This window comes from Pseudopipra pipra, chromosome 25 (assembly GCF_036250125.1).
Source record: "Pseudopipra pipra isolate bDixPip1 chromosome 25, bDixPip1.hap1, whole genome shotgun sequence".
In the NCBI taxonomy this organism is placed as follows: Eukaryota; Metazoa; Chordata; class Aves; order Passeriformes; family Pipridae; genus Pseudopipra; species Pseudopipra pipra.
In genome coordinates, this window is record NC_087573.1 from 1,075,549 (window position 1) to 1,089,334 (window position 13,786).

The 13,786-nt window shown below is 55.8% G+C and overlaps 2 protein-coding genes across 4 annotated transcripts; both read right to left on the reverse strand.

Moving 5' to 3' along the window:
* Window positions 1-601: 601 nt before the first annotated feature.
* Window positions 602-5,026, reverse strand: LOC135402559 (pepsin B-like). 2 transcript variants are annotated; one of them, XM_064635856.1, is made up of 9 exons: window positions 3,826-5,026; window positions 3,575-3,725; window positions 2,997-3,114; window positions 2,629-2,747; window positions 1,930-2,129; window positions 1,656-1,778; window positions 1,433-1,577; window positions 1,087-1,185; window positions 602-888 (listed from the first exon to the last, which is right to left on the reverse strand). In XM_064635856.1, exons 1-9 carry the CDS (start codon window positions 4,107-4,109, stop codon window positions 736-738), a joined length of 1,392 nt encoding a protein of 463 aa, XP_064491926.1. In that variant the 5' UTR covers window positions 4,110-5,026; the 3' UTR covers window positions 602-735. The 2 variants fall into 2 exon arrangements, 1 of the variants encoding a protein (XP_064491926.1); XR_010425165.1 differs by having other exon boundaries at window positions 873-888; window positions 1,087-1,577.
* Window positions 5,027-5,121: 95 nt separating this feature from the next.
* Window positions 5,122-9,702, reverse strand: LOC135402560 (pepsin B-like). 2 transcript variants are annotated; one of them, XM_064635858.1, is made up of 9 exons: window positions 9,327-9,700; window positions 8,889-9,042; window positions 8,372-8,489; window positions 7,618-7,736; window positions 7,109-7,308; window positions 6,828-6,950; window positions 6,470-6,614; window positions 5,699-5,797; window positions 5,122-5,455 (listed from the first exon to the last, which is right to left on the reverse strand). In XM_064635858.1, exons 1-9 carry the CDS (start codon window positions 9,506-9,508, stop codon window positions 5,303-5,305), a joined length of 1,293 nt encoding a protein of 430 aa, XP_064491928.1. In that variant the 5' UTR covers window positions 9,509-9,700; the 3' UTR covers window positions 5,122-5,302. The 2 variants fall into 2 exon arrangements, with proteins under 2 accessions (XP_064491928.1, XP_064491929.1); XM_064635859.1 differs by lacking the exon at window positions 5,699-5,797 and having other exon boundaries at window positions 9,327-9,702.
* Between the last annotated feature and the right edge of the window lie 4,084 nt (window positions 9,703-13,786).

The following is a 13,786-nucleotide window of genomic DNA, read 5'->3' on the forward strand; positions in this document are numbered from 1 at the left end:
TTTTGGTTTTTTTTTTTCCTCCCCAAAAATAGGGTTTTCCACCCCCGGAGCGGGGTGAAGGCAGGGCTGTGCCCGCGCCGCGCAGCCCTTTGCACCAGGATCGTGCAGTTCCTTGCACAAATATCGTGCATCCCCCGGCACGGGGACCGCGCAGCCCCGGGGTCATGTCGCTGCTCGCACCAGGATTGTGCAGCCCCTCGCACAAGGATCATGAGCGCCCTTGCATGACACTTTTAAATCCCTAATTTATTTGCAAATACACGTGGGCAATTCCCCCAAACCGAAGGAACCCGGAGCTGTTCACACGCAGCTCCTTGTTCTGCACGTCCTGCTCCAAACTGGTTCCTGAAGCCTCCAGCCACCACAGCAGCTCAGCCCTGGAGTCTCTCACCTGAGCACATGGTGCAGCCTGAAATTCTCCCACTCATCCCAGTTTTCCCAGCCAGCCCCAGCAGGCATCCGGGTCCCATTAAAAAAAAAAACAACCCCAGTTTGTCATTGCTGCAATCCAAAGGCTCTGAGCACATCAGGAAGTGCCTGAAAATCTCGAGCATGAGCTCAGATTTTGCTGTTCCACCAAGAAAAGCTGTGCCAGCCCCTGCTCAGCTGCAGCCAGAGGAGACACGAGGCAGCTGGATTTGCAGCCCTTTATTCACTACTTATCACCCCGCACAGATCCAAAGGAGGAGAAGGTGTTCCAGGGACAAATTCTGCCGTGGGTGATGCTCAGCATCCCTAAGTTGCCAGGGCAAAGCCAACTCTGTTGTTGGCCATGTCGAAGATGGAGTAATACTGCCTGAGGAAGAGGTTGCCGAGGATCCAGAGGGGCTGGCCACTGGCAGAGGGCACATAAGTGCTCTCGACCCCCACGGTGCAGATGCCATCGTTCTGTTGGGGGAAAAAGAGCAAATTTCAGCTCCAGTGAGGAGCTGCTCTGGCTGGGAACAGGATCCCTGACAGGCAGCAAAAGCACCGTGGAATCGGGTGCTGGAGGTCTCTGTGCCTGAGAAGAAACTCAGATTTTCTCCCCAGCAGAACTGCCCTGGGATGGCAAAGACCTGTTGGGAATGGTCAAATTCCACCTACCTCTAGGACATAGACAGTGGGAGGCAGCGACAACCAGGCCCCACTGATGGCAAAGTAGAGGGTGGGCATGTTTGGGACACTGCTGCAGTCAACGAGGAACTGCAAGAGAAGCAAAGAGGGGCAGAGGGGTCAGGACCCCCGAGCTGGCACTGGCCTTATGCTGGTGGCCACACTCCTTAAGGGTCAGCACGGCTCTGATGGTGCCAGAGTTGTGCTGCCCCACACTTGTCACGTTTGGAAGAATTATTTCTGTTTCACAGCACTGCAGGGCTGTTCCAGGTGAGATGTTTTGCTCCCAGGTGTGTCCTTGTCCCTCGGCATCACCCGGTGCCTCCTGCCCACCTACCCCGTAGTCGCTCTCCTCTGCGCCCAGCGCCTGCAGCAGGGCTGGCATGAACTGCCCTGGGATGGTCAGCAGGAATGTCCCAGTGTCCACAATGCCGTGACAGCCTTGGCTGCACCAGCTGGTGACTGAATACCCAATGGAGAACCTGGAGAACCAGCAGGAAAGGCGTCAGAAAAGGCTCCTCTGCTCCAAGACCTGCCCTGAGCTGTGGGGCAGCACTTACTCCTCGAGACTGATCTTCCAGTACAATTCCTGGACCACAGGAGCCCATAAAACCTCCCCGGAGTACAGCTGGGGGTCAACCCCCCCCAGGATGACTTCCCCACCGTAACTATATGTTGGGTTGCTGGAAAGACACAAAATGAGACCCAAAATCAGGTGGGATGATCCACAGGAAGCGCTGGAGCACAGAGGTGAGTGGGGAGAAGGTGAGGATGCAGCAAAGGATGGACCCACGCTGCGCCCGTGGAAGAGGGACCCACTGCCAGAGGTCTCACCGGGAGAAGTAGAAGCTGAAGATGGGTTCACTGAGCTGGTTCTGCTGCAGCATGTTCTGCATCAGCGTGTTGAAACCACTGATGGCAACGCCTGGGTAAGCCATGCCCAAAATCCCATCAAAATCCAGGTAGTAAAAGGGTCTGCCGGGCTCATACAGGCTCAGGCCAAACTCCTGGTTCCTGATGACGATGTTCTGGATCTAGAGGGAGAGGGAAGTTTGGTCACAAAGGCAAATCTACACTGGGAGATGCTGAGCTCACCCCCATCGCCGATGGGGTCGGGAGCAGCCTGACTCACAGTCTTTGTCCCATCACTCATTATTTCATAAAAATACTCACTAAATGGTTTTGCCTCTTAAATTAATTAAAAACCAGGGCCTCTTAAAGTAATTTAAAATCACATTTTCACATCTTTTATGTCCTGTAAGGACAAAGCTCAGATGTATATAAAGCAAATTCTTGTGGCCAGAGGTATCCCTTATCCCAAACCAGGGGTGGAAAGCCCAGAGGACTCGGAATGAGTTTGTTTGCAGATCCCAGTGTTGGAGTAAATTCATGCTGACACACCTTAAACTAACCCCCAGAATGAGAAGGTACTTTCAGCTACTCCCCGAGTTTTTAAGCAAATTAGACTGATTGTAACCACAGGCACCTCTTACCCTGATGCAGCCACACACCAACAGGTCAGGAGTCACTTACTGTCACCGTGTCATATCCCAGCACCACCGACAGGTCCCCAAACCCATATCTCAGGGTGTAGGTCACGTCGGTGCCCAGGAAGGTGGACGACAGGCTGTGGTTGAACCTGGTGTGATCCTCTGCACAGAGAGAAGGTCACAGCCCCCAGGTCACATCCTGCCCTCACCTCAGCACCCCTGTCCCCACAGGGGCCCCTGCATGAGGCTTTGCAGGGAAGGGACCATCCAAACCCAGCCCCGCGGTGTCACCAAGCGGAACAGACACCAAACCCCCCCAGCTCTCACTGTTTCCCTGTCACAGCTCCAGGGAGCACTGAGGAGGGGGGTTCCAGCCCCCTTGGCATGGCTGTGTCCCCCAGGGGTGCTCACCACAGGCTGGACTCTGGCAGTAGGTGGAGGGAACCCACAGGTTGGAAGAGCCAGTGTCGAAGATCACCAGGAAATTCTGGGGAGGGGTCCCGATGCTGACTTCCCCGAAGTAGAAGGTCTGTGAGCAAGAGTGGGAGTGGATTTCTGTTTCTGCCTTGTTTTTCCAATGATTTTTCAGCCCTGTGTCCCCTGCTAGACACCCAAACTGCTGTGGGGCCATAGGAAAGGCTCGTGGTCCTTGTGGGACAGTGATTTGCCTTTGACACAGAGGAGCAAGGCCAGGAGCAGTAGCTCTGCCCTAGAACCATCAACTCTGCTTTTCCTGAGAAGGCATTTCCCTGTTCCAGTTCAGGAGCTGGTGCCTCCTGCCCTCCTCTCCCAGCATCACCCAGCCCTTGGAGCCAGGCTAAACCCCAGCAAAACCCCTGCCCACACCCAGCACAGCCCCTCAATGGGGAGTGGGGAGGGAGCCAAGCCCCCACTGCAGAGCTTCCCCCAGCCAGCCAGGAAAGCAGGAAGGCATCCCAAAAAACCCCCGAGGGTGGCTCAGAGGAGGCAGGAAAAGCTTTAGCACTTACATCCAGGTAGTTCATGAGAGGTTCATAAGCCACAGCACCACCGAGCTGGTATTTCCTCCCCGGGTCCCCTCTGAGGTTGTTCAGGAAACCCTCTGGCAGCCCCTTCTCTCTCATCACCTCCCGGATGGACCTGCCCCTCCTCAGGGGGATCCTGTGGGATGCAGGAGGCAGCGAGATGCCGAGTGGCCCCATCCCTTTGTGCCCCCCCCCGTGCTGAGACCCTGCCCCTCACCCCCCTCCCCAGGACCCACCTGAGCGTCCCCTCCCCGAGCGGGAGGCAGAGCAGGGCCAGCGCCAGCCCCCACATGGTCCCTGGTGCCGGTGGCTCCGTGGCAGCTCCTGTGCCAGGCAGGGTGTATTTGGCCAGAGCCGTGCCCAGCTCCTGCTCCAGACACCCCTTTGTCCTATCGCTGCTCCCACCCTCCACCAACGCCCGCGGGCTGTTAATCACGGCAGCCGCCCTGATTGCCCTCCTGGCCAGGCTGCGGGGGCACCCAGAGGTTGGCCACTGCCTCCGAGACCAAGTAAGTGGCATCTGATAAAAAGCAAAATCCTGTGGTTATTAACAAGCTCAAGTCTTTTCTCTTGCCCTCAGCACCAGCTCGATCTTTCCAGAAAACGAAGGCAAAACACACCCCTCATAGCAGATGGAAATTCCTGCTGCTGGCATTCCAGGGATGGGCAGGAGCAGCCCTGCTGTCCCCTGCTGCAGGTGCCTGCAGAGCCCCAGTCCCTGCTGACAGGGGCCCCCATTCCCATCCAAGTCATGGAATGATGTTTGAAGCCTGCAGCAGCTCAGGAAACCCCTCAGCATCTTTCCTCCTCCATCACGTCCTGATGGATCTGCCTCAGCTTGGACAGACCCTGCAGGGAGCAAAGGGAAGAGCAAAGATCAGCAGGGATGTGGTCGGCCCTCACCTGTCCCCTCCTGCCACTGCCCCATTTCCACCAGAAACCTCCCAGTCCATGGGGAGGAGGGAAGCCCTTCCCTGCTGCCCGCGCCCACTTAATCTCCTCTCCCTGCACTCAGCCTGTGTCAATATTTTGACACAAAGCACAGAGCAGTTTGTGTCCTTCCCCCGGTGAAATGACAGAGCTGTGAATACATCTGATAACGAGAAAGAGCTCCTATGAAACCAGTCTGGATCCCAGGAAGGAGCAGGGTTGCCCAACCTCCCCCGCCCAAGGCGTTTCCCATCCCCTTCGGCCACACCACAGTTCTGGTGCAGTTTTACCTGAGTAAAACTCAGGTAAAACAGGGGTTAGGGGTCATTTGGGTGTCATGACTCACCTCACATTCCAACTTGGACTTAAAGTACAGGACTTTGGTAAACCTTTTCCAGCTGCAAGGAAGGTCAGGGGCTTCCCAGATGAGTTTTCCCGGTGCCCAGGATGAGGGTTGGAGGTGGGGACTGACCAGCCCTGTGGCTTTGTCCTCAGCCCTGGAGTTTGTCACAGCACTTACCTTGCTAGAGAAAGGGAGTCTGAGACCTGTAACCCATCAGTTTGTGCTCAGCCATCGCTCAACAAACCCGGGAGGTCAGAGGTGATTTGGGACGTTGTGGTTTATTTGTTACAGGAGACACCGTGAGGACACCCTCACACGGGAATCCCGAGGGATGGGGAGTCATGTGGGCAAGTAAAGGAACATTAGAGGTCCCTGGGAATGCCGTGGCACTCGGGCAGTGCTGGGCCAGGAGAGGGGCCGGGTGGTGCTGCCCCACTGCTCTACGCCGAGCAGGCGAAGCCGACCCGGCTGTAAGCTGTGTCAAAGATGGTGTAATACTCCTTGAGGAAGACGTCACCCAGGATCCAGAGCGGCTGCGTGTCCTGGGAGGGCAGGTAGGTGACCTCGATCCCAAGGGTGCAGTAGCCATTGGTCTGTAAGAGGGGAACAACAGGGAGTCAAACAGGCACCGGCACCCTCCAGCTGCACTGCAGGGAGGGAGAACATCACTGCTGGCCAGGGAGCTCCAGGGACATCATTGCTGGCCAGGGAGCTCCAGGGACATCACTGCTGGCCAAGGAGCTCCAGGGACATCACTGCTGGCCAAGGAGCTCCAGGGACATCACTGCTGGCCAAGGAGCTCCGGGTCCCCCCCTGGCCCCTCAGCTGGTACGCACGTTCAGGACGTAGGAGGAGGGGTAGAGCGGGAGCTGAGCACCACTGATGGTGAAGGTGAGGGGGGGCATGTTCTCGATCTCCTCACAGTCCACTGCATACTGTGGAGAGAGGGAGAAGAGGAGATCGTGGGTGGGACAGCACCCACAGTGAGGGGAGAGATACCCTCATATGCCAGGGGGACACAAACTTCATCCCATGGCAGTGCCACATCATGGAATCACAGAGTAGTTTGGGTTGGAAGAGATGTTAAAGTTCATCCAGTTCCACCCCCTGCCACAGGCAGGGACACCTTCCCCTAGCCCAGGTTGCTCCAAACTCCATCCAGCCTGACCTTGAACACTTTCAGGGATGAGGCAGCCACAGCTTCTCTGGGAAACTTGTGCCAGTGTCTTACAACCTCACAGGGAACAAATTCTTCCTAATATCCCACCTAAACATATTCTCTCTCAGTTTGAACCAATTTCCCCTTGTCCTGTCACTACAGTTCCTGATGCAGAGTCCCTTTCTTGCTTCCTTGAAGTCCTTTCAGATACTGAAGGGAAGAGGCTGTGAGGTCTCCACACAACCTTCTCTTTTCCAGGCTGAATAGCCCCAACTTTCCCAGCCTGAAAAGACTTCAGGGAAGGATGTGACTTCATCCCCCTGACACACCTGCAGTACCATGTTCTGCAGGTGCCACATAGGTTTTGTGGGGCCTGGTTGAGCCCACAGCTCTGACTCCCATGCAAGGCTCCCACTGCTCCACACCCCCCCAGAATCCCTGCACTCACTCCATAGCTGGTCTCCTGGGCACCCAGGGCCTGGAGGATGCTCTCGATGTACTCCTGGGGCACAGTCAGGAGGAACGTCCCCGTGTCCACGATGGCCTGGCAGCCCTGGCTGCAGCAGCCTGTCACTGACTGCCCAACAGCAAACCTGGGAGGAGAACAGTGGGAATGACCTCGCTTGAGGCACCCACAGGCACCTAAACATGCCTTGGCTTGATCTGTCACTCTGGGGTGCTCTGAAATGCATCCAGCCTGGAGCCTGTGCCTGCTGCAAAGTGCAGCTGCACCTGGGGGACAGCTGTGCCCCCTCCTTCCATGAGCTGCCCAGGGGATGATGCCCAGAGGCACAAACACCACTCACTCCTCAACTGTGACCTGCCAGTAGAGCTCCTGGGTCACCGGTGCCCACGTGATGGCCCCATGGAAGAGCCGAGGGTCGATCCCCCCGAGAACCAGCTCTCCCCCGTACTGGTAGGTGGGTTGGCTGCAAAATCAGAGACACAGCAGCAGAGATCAGGATGTACAGAGATCAGTGTGATGTACATGGGCTAGAGAGGGATAAACCCAGAAGGAACACTCCTGGGGACAGGCAGGGGACACAGTGCAGAGGACACAGTGCCGAGCGTCCCGGCGGGTTTTTACCGTGAGAAGTAGAAGCTGAAGATGGGCTCGGCGAGCTGGTCCTGCTGCAGCATTCCCTGCACGGTCGTGGGCATCCCTCCCACTGCCAGGGAGGGGAAGGCCATTCCCAGGATTCCGTCAAAATCGGCAAAGTAGAAGGGCTGGGTTGGCTCTTCCTCGCTGAGCCCGAAATCCTGGTTTGTGACGGTGATGTTCTGGATCTGGAGGGGAAGGGGAGGCCAGGTCAGCAAGGCAAACCTGAGCAGCCTTGGGAGGGGTGGATGGTGCTCTGGAAGCCCAAGAGCACTGCAGGGTCACAGCTGGTGAGAACAGCACCAGGCAGCAGAGAAAATCAGCAGGAATTGGGTTAAAACACAGTCGAAGCCCAGCTGGGTGACTGAGGGTGGCAATAACCACTTTGCACCCACACTTTGCCCAAGTGGTGGCTACATAAAATCTGCTCTTGGGCTGTCCGGGGCTCCTTCCATCGGGACACCCAGCTGGGACAGGACAGGGCGGGGGTCCCTCACCCTGAGTGTGTCGGAGCCCAGCACGACGGTGACGGAGCCGCTGCCGTAGGTCACGGTGAGGGACCGGCCATTGGGGGTGAAGGTGTCGGACTCGCTGGGCTTGAACTTGGCGTGATTGACTGGGAGAGAGAGGAGGGGAGATCCTGGGCATGTGCTCGTCTGGCTGCGGTGGGATTTCACTGCCAGTCACTCCGCTGGGACAACGCCCGGGAAAGCAGCTTCCCCGGCAGGGAGCAGGTCCTGAAGGGCAGAACAGGCTGTTCCTCTGCCTTGTGGGGCTCTCTCAGGCAGGGTTTGCATCCCAGTTTTGCCTGGATCCCTCTCCAGGGATCACAACCACAGCAGCCACCCAGCAAAGCCATCGGCAGTGAAATCCCTGTCGCTCTCCCACTGGCAGAGCGTTCCATGGGGTGAGCTGTGCTGGGAGCAGGACATCAGCTCCACTACTCCTGGCTTTGCTCTTCCCTCTGCCCGGCTACGGAAGGTCAGGCACCACCACTGAGATTTCTGGGATGGCCATAGGGATTTGTCCACCTTCATTAGCCAGGCAGAGGGCTCTGTGCTTCCCAGGGAAGGCATCAACCAGCACCAGGGAGCAGCTATCCCAGCTCAGAATCCTGGGATCATTTCTGGTCTGGCACTGTGTTGTCCCTGACACGACTGGGCTATGCAGTGCCCCAGGGTAGTAGCTACTACTAACTGCTACTACAGGCAGTAGTAGTAGCTCAACTCCTAGCACACCAGGGGTACTCACAGCAGGCTGGACTCTTGCAGTCGATGGAGGGCACCCAAAAGTTGGAGGAGCCGGTGTCAAAGAGTACCAAGAACTTTTGGGGAGGGGTCCCGATGCTGATCTCCCCGAAGTAGGAGGACTGCAGAGAAGAGAGGGGGCACCTGCATTGGCCATGGGGTCAGGAACAGAGCAGGCTCTCAACTGGCATCCCACTGCCTTGCAGGGAGGTGAGGAATGCCAGGCTCACTCTTGCCCATAACCAACCAGGCAGGAGCAGACTGAGCTCTCATCCTGCTTTTTCTCCCCAGAAATGAAATATGAAATAATTGCTGTGTTTTTGTTACATACAGAAAGGTTTTTGTGACTGGGGAAAAACTTCCCTGAAGTCTAAACCAGAAGCTTAGAAGAGTGGGAGAAAAGCAGTTTCTCACTCCTGGAGGCTCTGGGGTGACCAGATCGCTCCAGCAGCTGGGAAGGAGGAGGGAAAGGGGAATGGGGTGTGCAGAGAGGCAGCGGGAGGGGAGCCTGGGCTACTCACATCCAGGTGGTTGGTTATTGGCTGGTTCACAACGTAGCCCTTTTTGGAGCTGTATTTCTTAACTGGATCATACTTAATTTTCTTCAGGTAGTCATCCAGCACTCCAGCTGCCCTCATCTTCTCCCGTATGGACTCGCCTTTCTTCAGATTGATTCTGCACAGAGGGAGGAAAAAAACCAACAAAACACGGCAGGAAATCAGGAGAAGATTTGGGCATTTTCAAATGCTCAGTTCTCCGGACTCAGTCAAACCCTGCCACAACAGGAGCCCTCCAGGTGCCCGGGGATGCCCTCCAGGGAGAGATGCAGCCTGGGCTGGGATCACAGTGTGGCGATGCTGGAGGCTGGAGCGGCTCCAGGCCAGGTGCCCTGCAGGTCAAGGCTGCAGCCGGGCTCTGTTCTCCACCCTCTCCCGCTCCTCCTGCCGCAGGACACCCACCTCAGCACCCCCTCTGCAAGCTGGAGACACGCCAGGGCCAGGACGAGCCGCTTCATGGTGCTGAGCTGTCCACACACACCCAGGGGAGACAGTGGCGGCCGGGCCGGGCCGGGCAGGCTCCGGGTTTTATAGCGGGAGGCAGCGCCTGCCCTTATCTGCTGACCTCCCTTTTCCATTCCCATCGGGCACCCCCGGCCTCAAGGGCCTCTTTGTGCTTCGGGGCCACGAGGCTCGCGAGGAGCCTGTGCCCTCAGCGGGCAGATCTCTGGGCCCCGCTGGGGAGATCAAAGCGCTGCCATCGATAAGGGGTCAGAGCTTATCGGGGCCGGGGGACCCGACGTCACCGCCGGCCGATATCTGCGCTCGCCAGAACCTTTGCCCGGGACAAAGGCGCTCTTGGCGCGGGATGGAAGCGCTTTGGTCTGCCCTCCTTCCGCCCGGGTGCAGGGAGGGATGGCTGCCGGCGGCCAGGCTTTCCCAGGACACGGGGCAGGGAGCTGGAGAACACCGGGATCCCTCTCTTGCCTTGTCCGGGATGGTCTCCAGTGCTGCTCTGCCTTCAGTCCTTCTCCTCTCCAGCAGCCTCCCAGCCCTTCGCTCTCCTCTGCTCCATGAGAAGAGCTTGTTTCCATGTCATGCACCTTTCACTATCCGGACAGAAATCATGTGTTTTTCCATTTATTTTTTAATTTTGGAGCACCCCATTCCCTCCCCATCCAGCATCCAAAGGCAGGTGCTGTGCCTCCCTGCGTGGGAAGGTGTAACTCACCCACAGGGGAAGCCCTCGGGGTTTAACCCACCCACCGCCTCCTCACACCAGCCCAGAAAGTCAGAAAATTCCTTGTTTGCTTTTTTTTCCTGTGGAAAAAAAAAAAAAAAAGAGGACCACAAACACAGACTTCCCAGATTGCCAACAAACATCCAAAGAGACCAAAACGTTTTCGGTTATAACCCAAATATTTTCCAGGAAATGGACCAAAAGGGGTTTGGTCATGATCTAAATATTTTCTAGCAAACAAACCAAAGCATTTTTGGTTATAACCTAAATATTTTCTGGCAAATGGGCCCTCATCCTCTCAGTTACAGCCTAAATATTTTCCAGAGCTCCTCCAGCCCTGCTTGCATCCCCAGTCCAAGCAGCCTGGCTCTTCCCAGTGGGGAAATCACCCTCTCCATCCTCCAGCATCACTATCGCTGCTCATCCCGTGTCAACGCCCCGCATGGATTTCATTCCCTCGGGAGCACCAGGGAGTGTGTGTCCTTTGCTGGGTATTGAGACTATAATAAAGCAATTATCTTGTTTGCCAGCAGGATTGATAGAAAGATCAACTTATTAAGATTGGATAAAAAGCAAATTCAGGCTGGAAGCAAAGTGTGGTTATCAGAACGTCAACAGAGGGACAGCTCCTGGCACAACCCCCCAGGGCTCGGCCCTGCCACGAGACACAGCAATAAGGTGCCCTCTGCAGCACCCACACAGCCCACCTTTTGGCACTTCTTGACCCAAAGCTGGGCAGCCCTGAGGTGTTCAGTCTAACGGGAATCACGGATTTGCAGTTTCTAACATCAGATCCAGTGGAGCAGGACTCGACCAACACCTCGTTCCCAGGCAGGACATCCCTCTGGAGCAGGGCCTGGGCATCTCCCCTCCTTTGCTTTCAGTTTCTCTTCTGTGTTGGTGCCACAGCCCAGCCCACACACCGACAGCTCCAGCCCAGGGAATCCCATCTCCCTTCCCATCCCAGGGCCGACTCCCCCACCATCCATGCGGGATGTGAAGGGGCCTGCAAGGAAGCTGGGGAGGGACTCCTCATCAGGACTGTAGTGACAGGACAAGGGGGACTGGGTTCAAAATGAAAGAGAGTACTGTTAGATTGGATTTTTGGGAAGAAATTCCCCCCTGTGAGGGTGGGGAGGCCCTGGCACAGGCTGCCCAGAGAAGCTGTGGCTGCCCCATCCCTGGAAGTGTCCAAGGTGAGGCTGGACGGGGCTTGGAACAACCTGGGATCGGGGAAGGTGTCCCTGCCCATAGCAGAGGGTAGAATGGGATGAACTTTAAGGCCCCTTCCAGCCCAAACCATCCTGTGATTCCGTGATTCCATGAAGAAAGCCATGGGGGAAGCTTTGCCCATGATGGCACGTGTCTCCCTGAAGCAGCTGTGTTTATGACCCTACACAAGCTCCTGGATCCTTTACCCAGTGCTGCAGGAGCTGGGTTTGGTGCTTTATTTCCAAAACAGAGATTACAGTACACAGGTGAACAGCTTCCATCCACATTAAAATAAAGGTTCCTCTTTTCCTACACGGCCATGAGAACAGCACCTGAACTAAATGGTTGGGCTCCAGCTCGGACATTTGACATCCTAAACCAGGTGAGGATCAGCCACTTCCTGATGATGAGAACCTAAAGGGTCTCCAAGGGAGCTGGGAGGAGTTTGAGGTAACACTGAGGCATCTGGGCCTTTCAACTGGAAAATCACATTCACTTAGGAAGAAAAACAAATTAGATCCCTTCTTTACAATTAGCCTTTTCCACTCCCTGGCCTGTAATTGCCAACTTCAAAGCTCTCAGAATTCTCACTAATGAATTCACCTTCAGCAACAGGAACCTAAACCTGTTCTGCTGCCTGTGTGTGGAATTTCTAGACAAGCCAAGGTTGGGGGAAAGACAAACTTCCCAGAAAGACTGAGGGCAGCCCTCCCAGAGGCTGGATTTGGGCAATGGGCTCATTAACAACCTGTCATTAATGATTTTTCACAGGTGAGACACCACCCAAGAGGGCTGAGCAGCATCACACGGAGGGGACAGTGGAAAGATTCCAGGAGAAAATGGCTGAGAGAGCAGGGAGCTGCAATACCACCCCTGGCTTGGTTTGTCTCCCAGTGAACAGCAGGGCTTAGCTAACAAAGCCACCAGTGCCTCAGAAATAACAACCACATTTGAGTCTCTTTGCAGATATCGATCCTTTAACCCTCACCACCAGCCTCTCCTTTGCCACCCTCTCCCTGTAAGGCAGGAACACTCACAGCTATTCCAACCTCCTTCCCTGGGGGAAAAGCAGGCACTTAAAATGGGTTAAAAGAAAAAACCAAACCCTCCCACGACGAGCAGTGGGAGAAGCTCTATTCCTACAACAGGTTCTTGGGAAAGGGAAGGGGAAAAGATCTATTTATGCATTCATCAGGGGAAGAAATCTGATTGATTAACTCAAACTTCATCAAGAACCACTCAAAAAGGTCAGGGCAGCCAAATTCTCTCTGCACAGCCCCTGGCTGTTCACCAAGCCTTCCCTCAACTTCAACCCCAGAGTGGAGGAAGGAGCCCCCGAAGGGGTGAGAGAACAGGGACTCGGGTTCCCCCCTCACCTTCCGTCCCAAACCTGGATTCTCCTCTGGAACCGTTTCCCCCGCGGCCACTAGAGGAAGCTGCGACACCGCGCCGGGAGAATCCCAAATGTGTCACCTGTCCTTCCCTGCACTTTCACACCACCTGGAAAACCGAATATGAAGAAGTTCTCAAAGAGTCCCGGCGACTTAATGCAGACACAGCTCTTGGGAAGTTTTCCAGAAAAACAAAAAAGTGGGAGAATGGCTGGGATGTGAACACGTGCACCCCGAAAGCCATAAATGCCAACTGCCTTCCCAGCTGCCTGCACGACACTTCCACGGCTTAAACATGGAACAACCCACTGTGAACAATGAGCTGTGACCGGCTTTTCATTCCTAAAGCTTCCCGGGGAGCTTGGGATACCTCTGGAGCAGAGCCTGCTGAGCCAGCAGAGCCGAGCCCCAGCGGGAGGACACAGGGGGAGATGGAGCAGAGGATGCTCCACAGGGAAGCAGTGGATGCAGCCAACATCAGCTCCATGCCTTCTCATCTTTGAGGGCAAGGAAATTCTCCTCCCTCCCTCAAGAGGTGCAGCATCTCTGGTGTACCTGGGATAAAGGACAGGTCAGAGAACAGCCCTCACGTATTTCTGTGTGAGCAAATCCCCCTGGCACTGCTGCTTTCAGCGCCCTTTGGGAGCACTGCATTTGCCAACGAGGAGAGAGAGGCCCAAGTGGGACAACCTAGACCTGGAGGACATGAAAATCAGCAGTTCAAACGATCCAAGCTGGATTTCCCAACACAAAGCTCATGGGAACCACTGAAATGGGATTGCAGCTGGGAGCTCAATGTTTCTGAGGAACACCAGGGAGAATTCCCTGCTCCTGGGAGCTCACAGATGTACAGACCCTCACAGCAGCCTCATCCCAGCCTCGGGGACACGTGGCCAGGCTGGTGGCCACAGGCAGCACCCAAAATCAGCCCCAGCCCTCAGCTGCTGCCACCCAAGGCACAAACAGCCACCCACTGGCACCTTCCCTGGAATTCAACCCACCTGCAAACCCCCCGTGGGGGTGGGAAAGGGCCCTCACCTCCTCCTCCATGGAAATCCTCACTGCATTTCATCCTCACC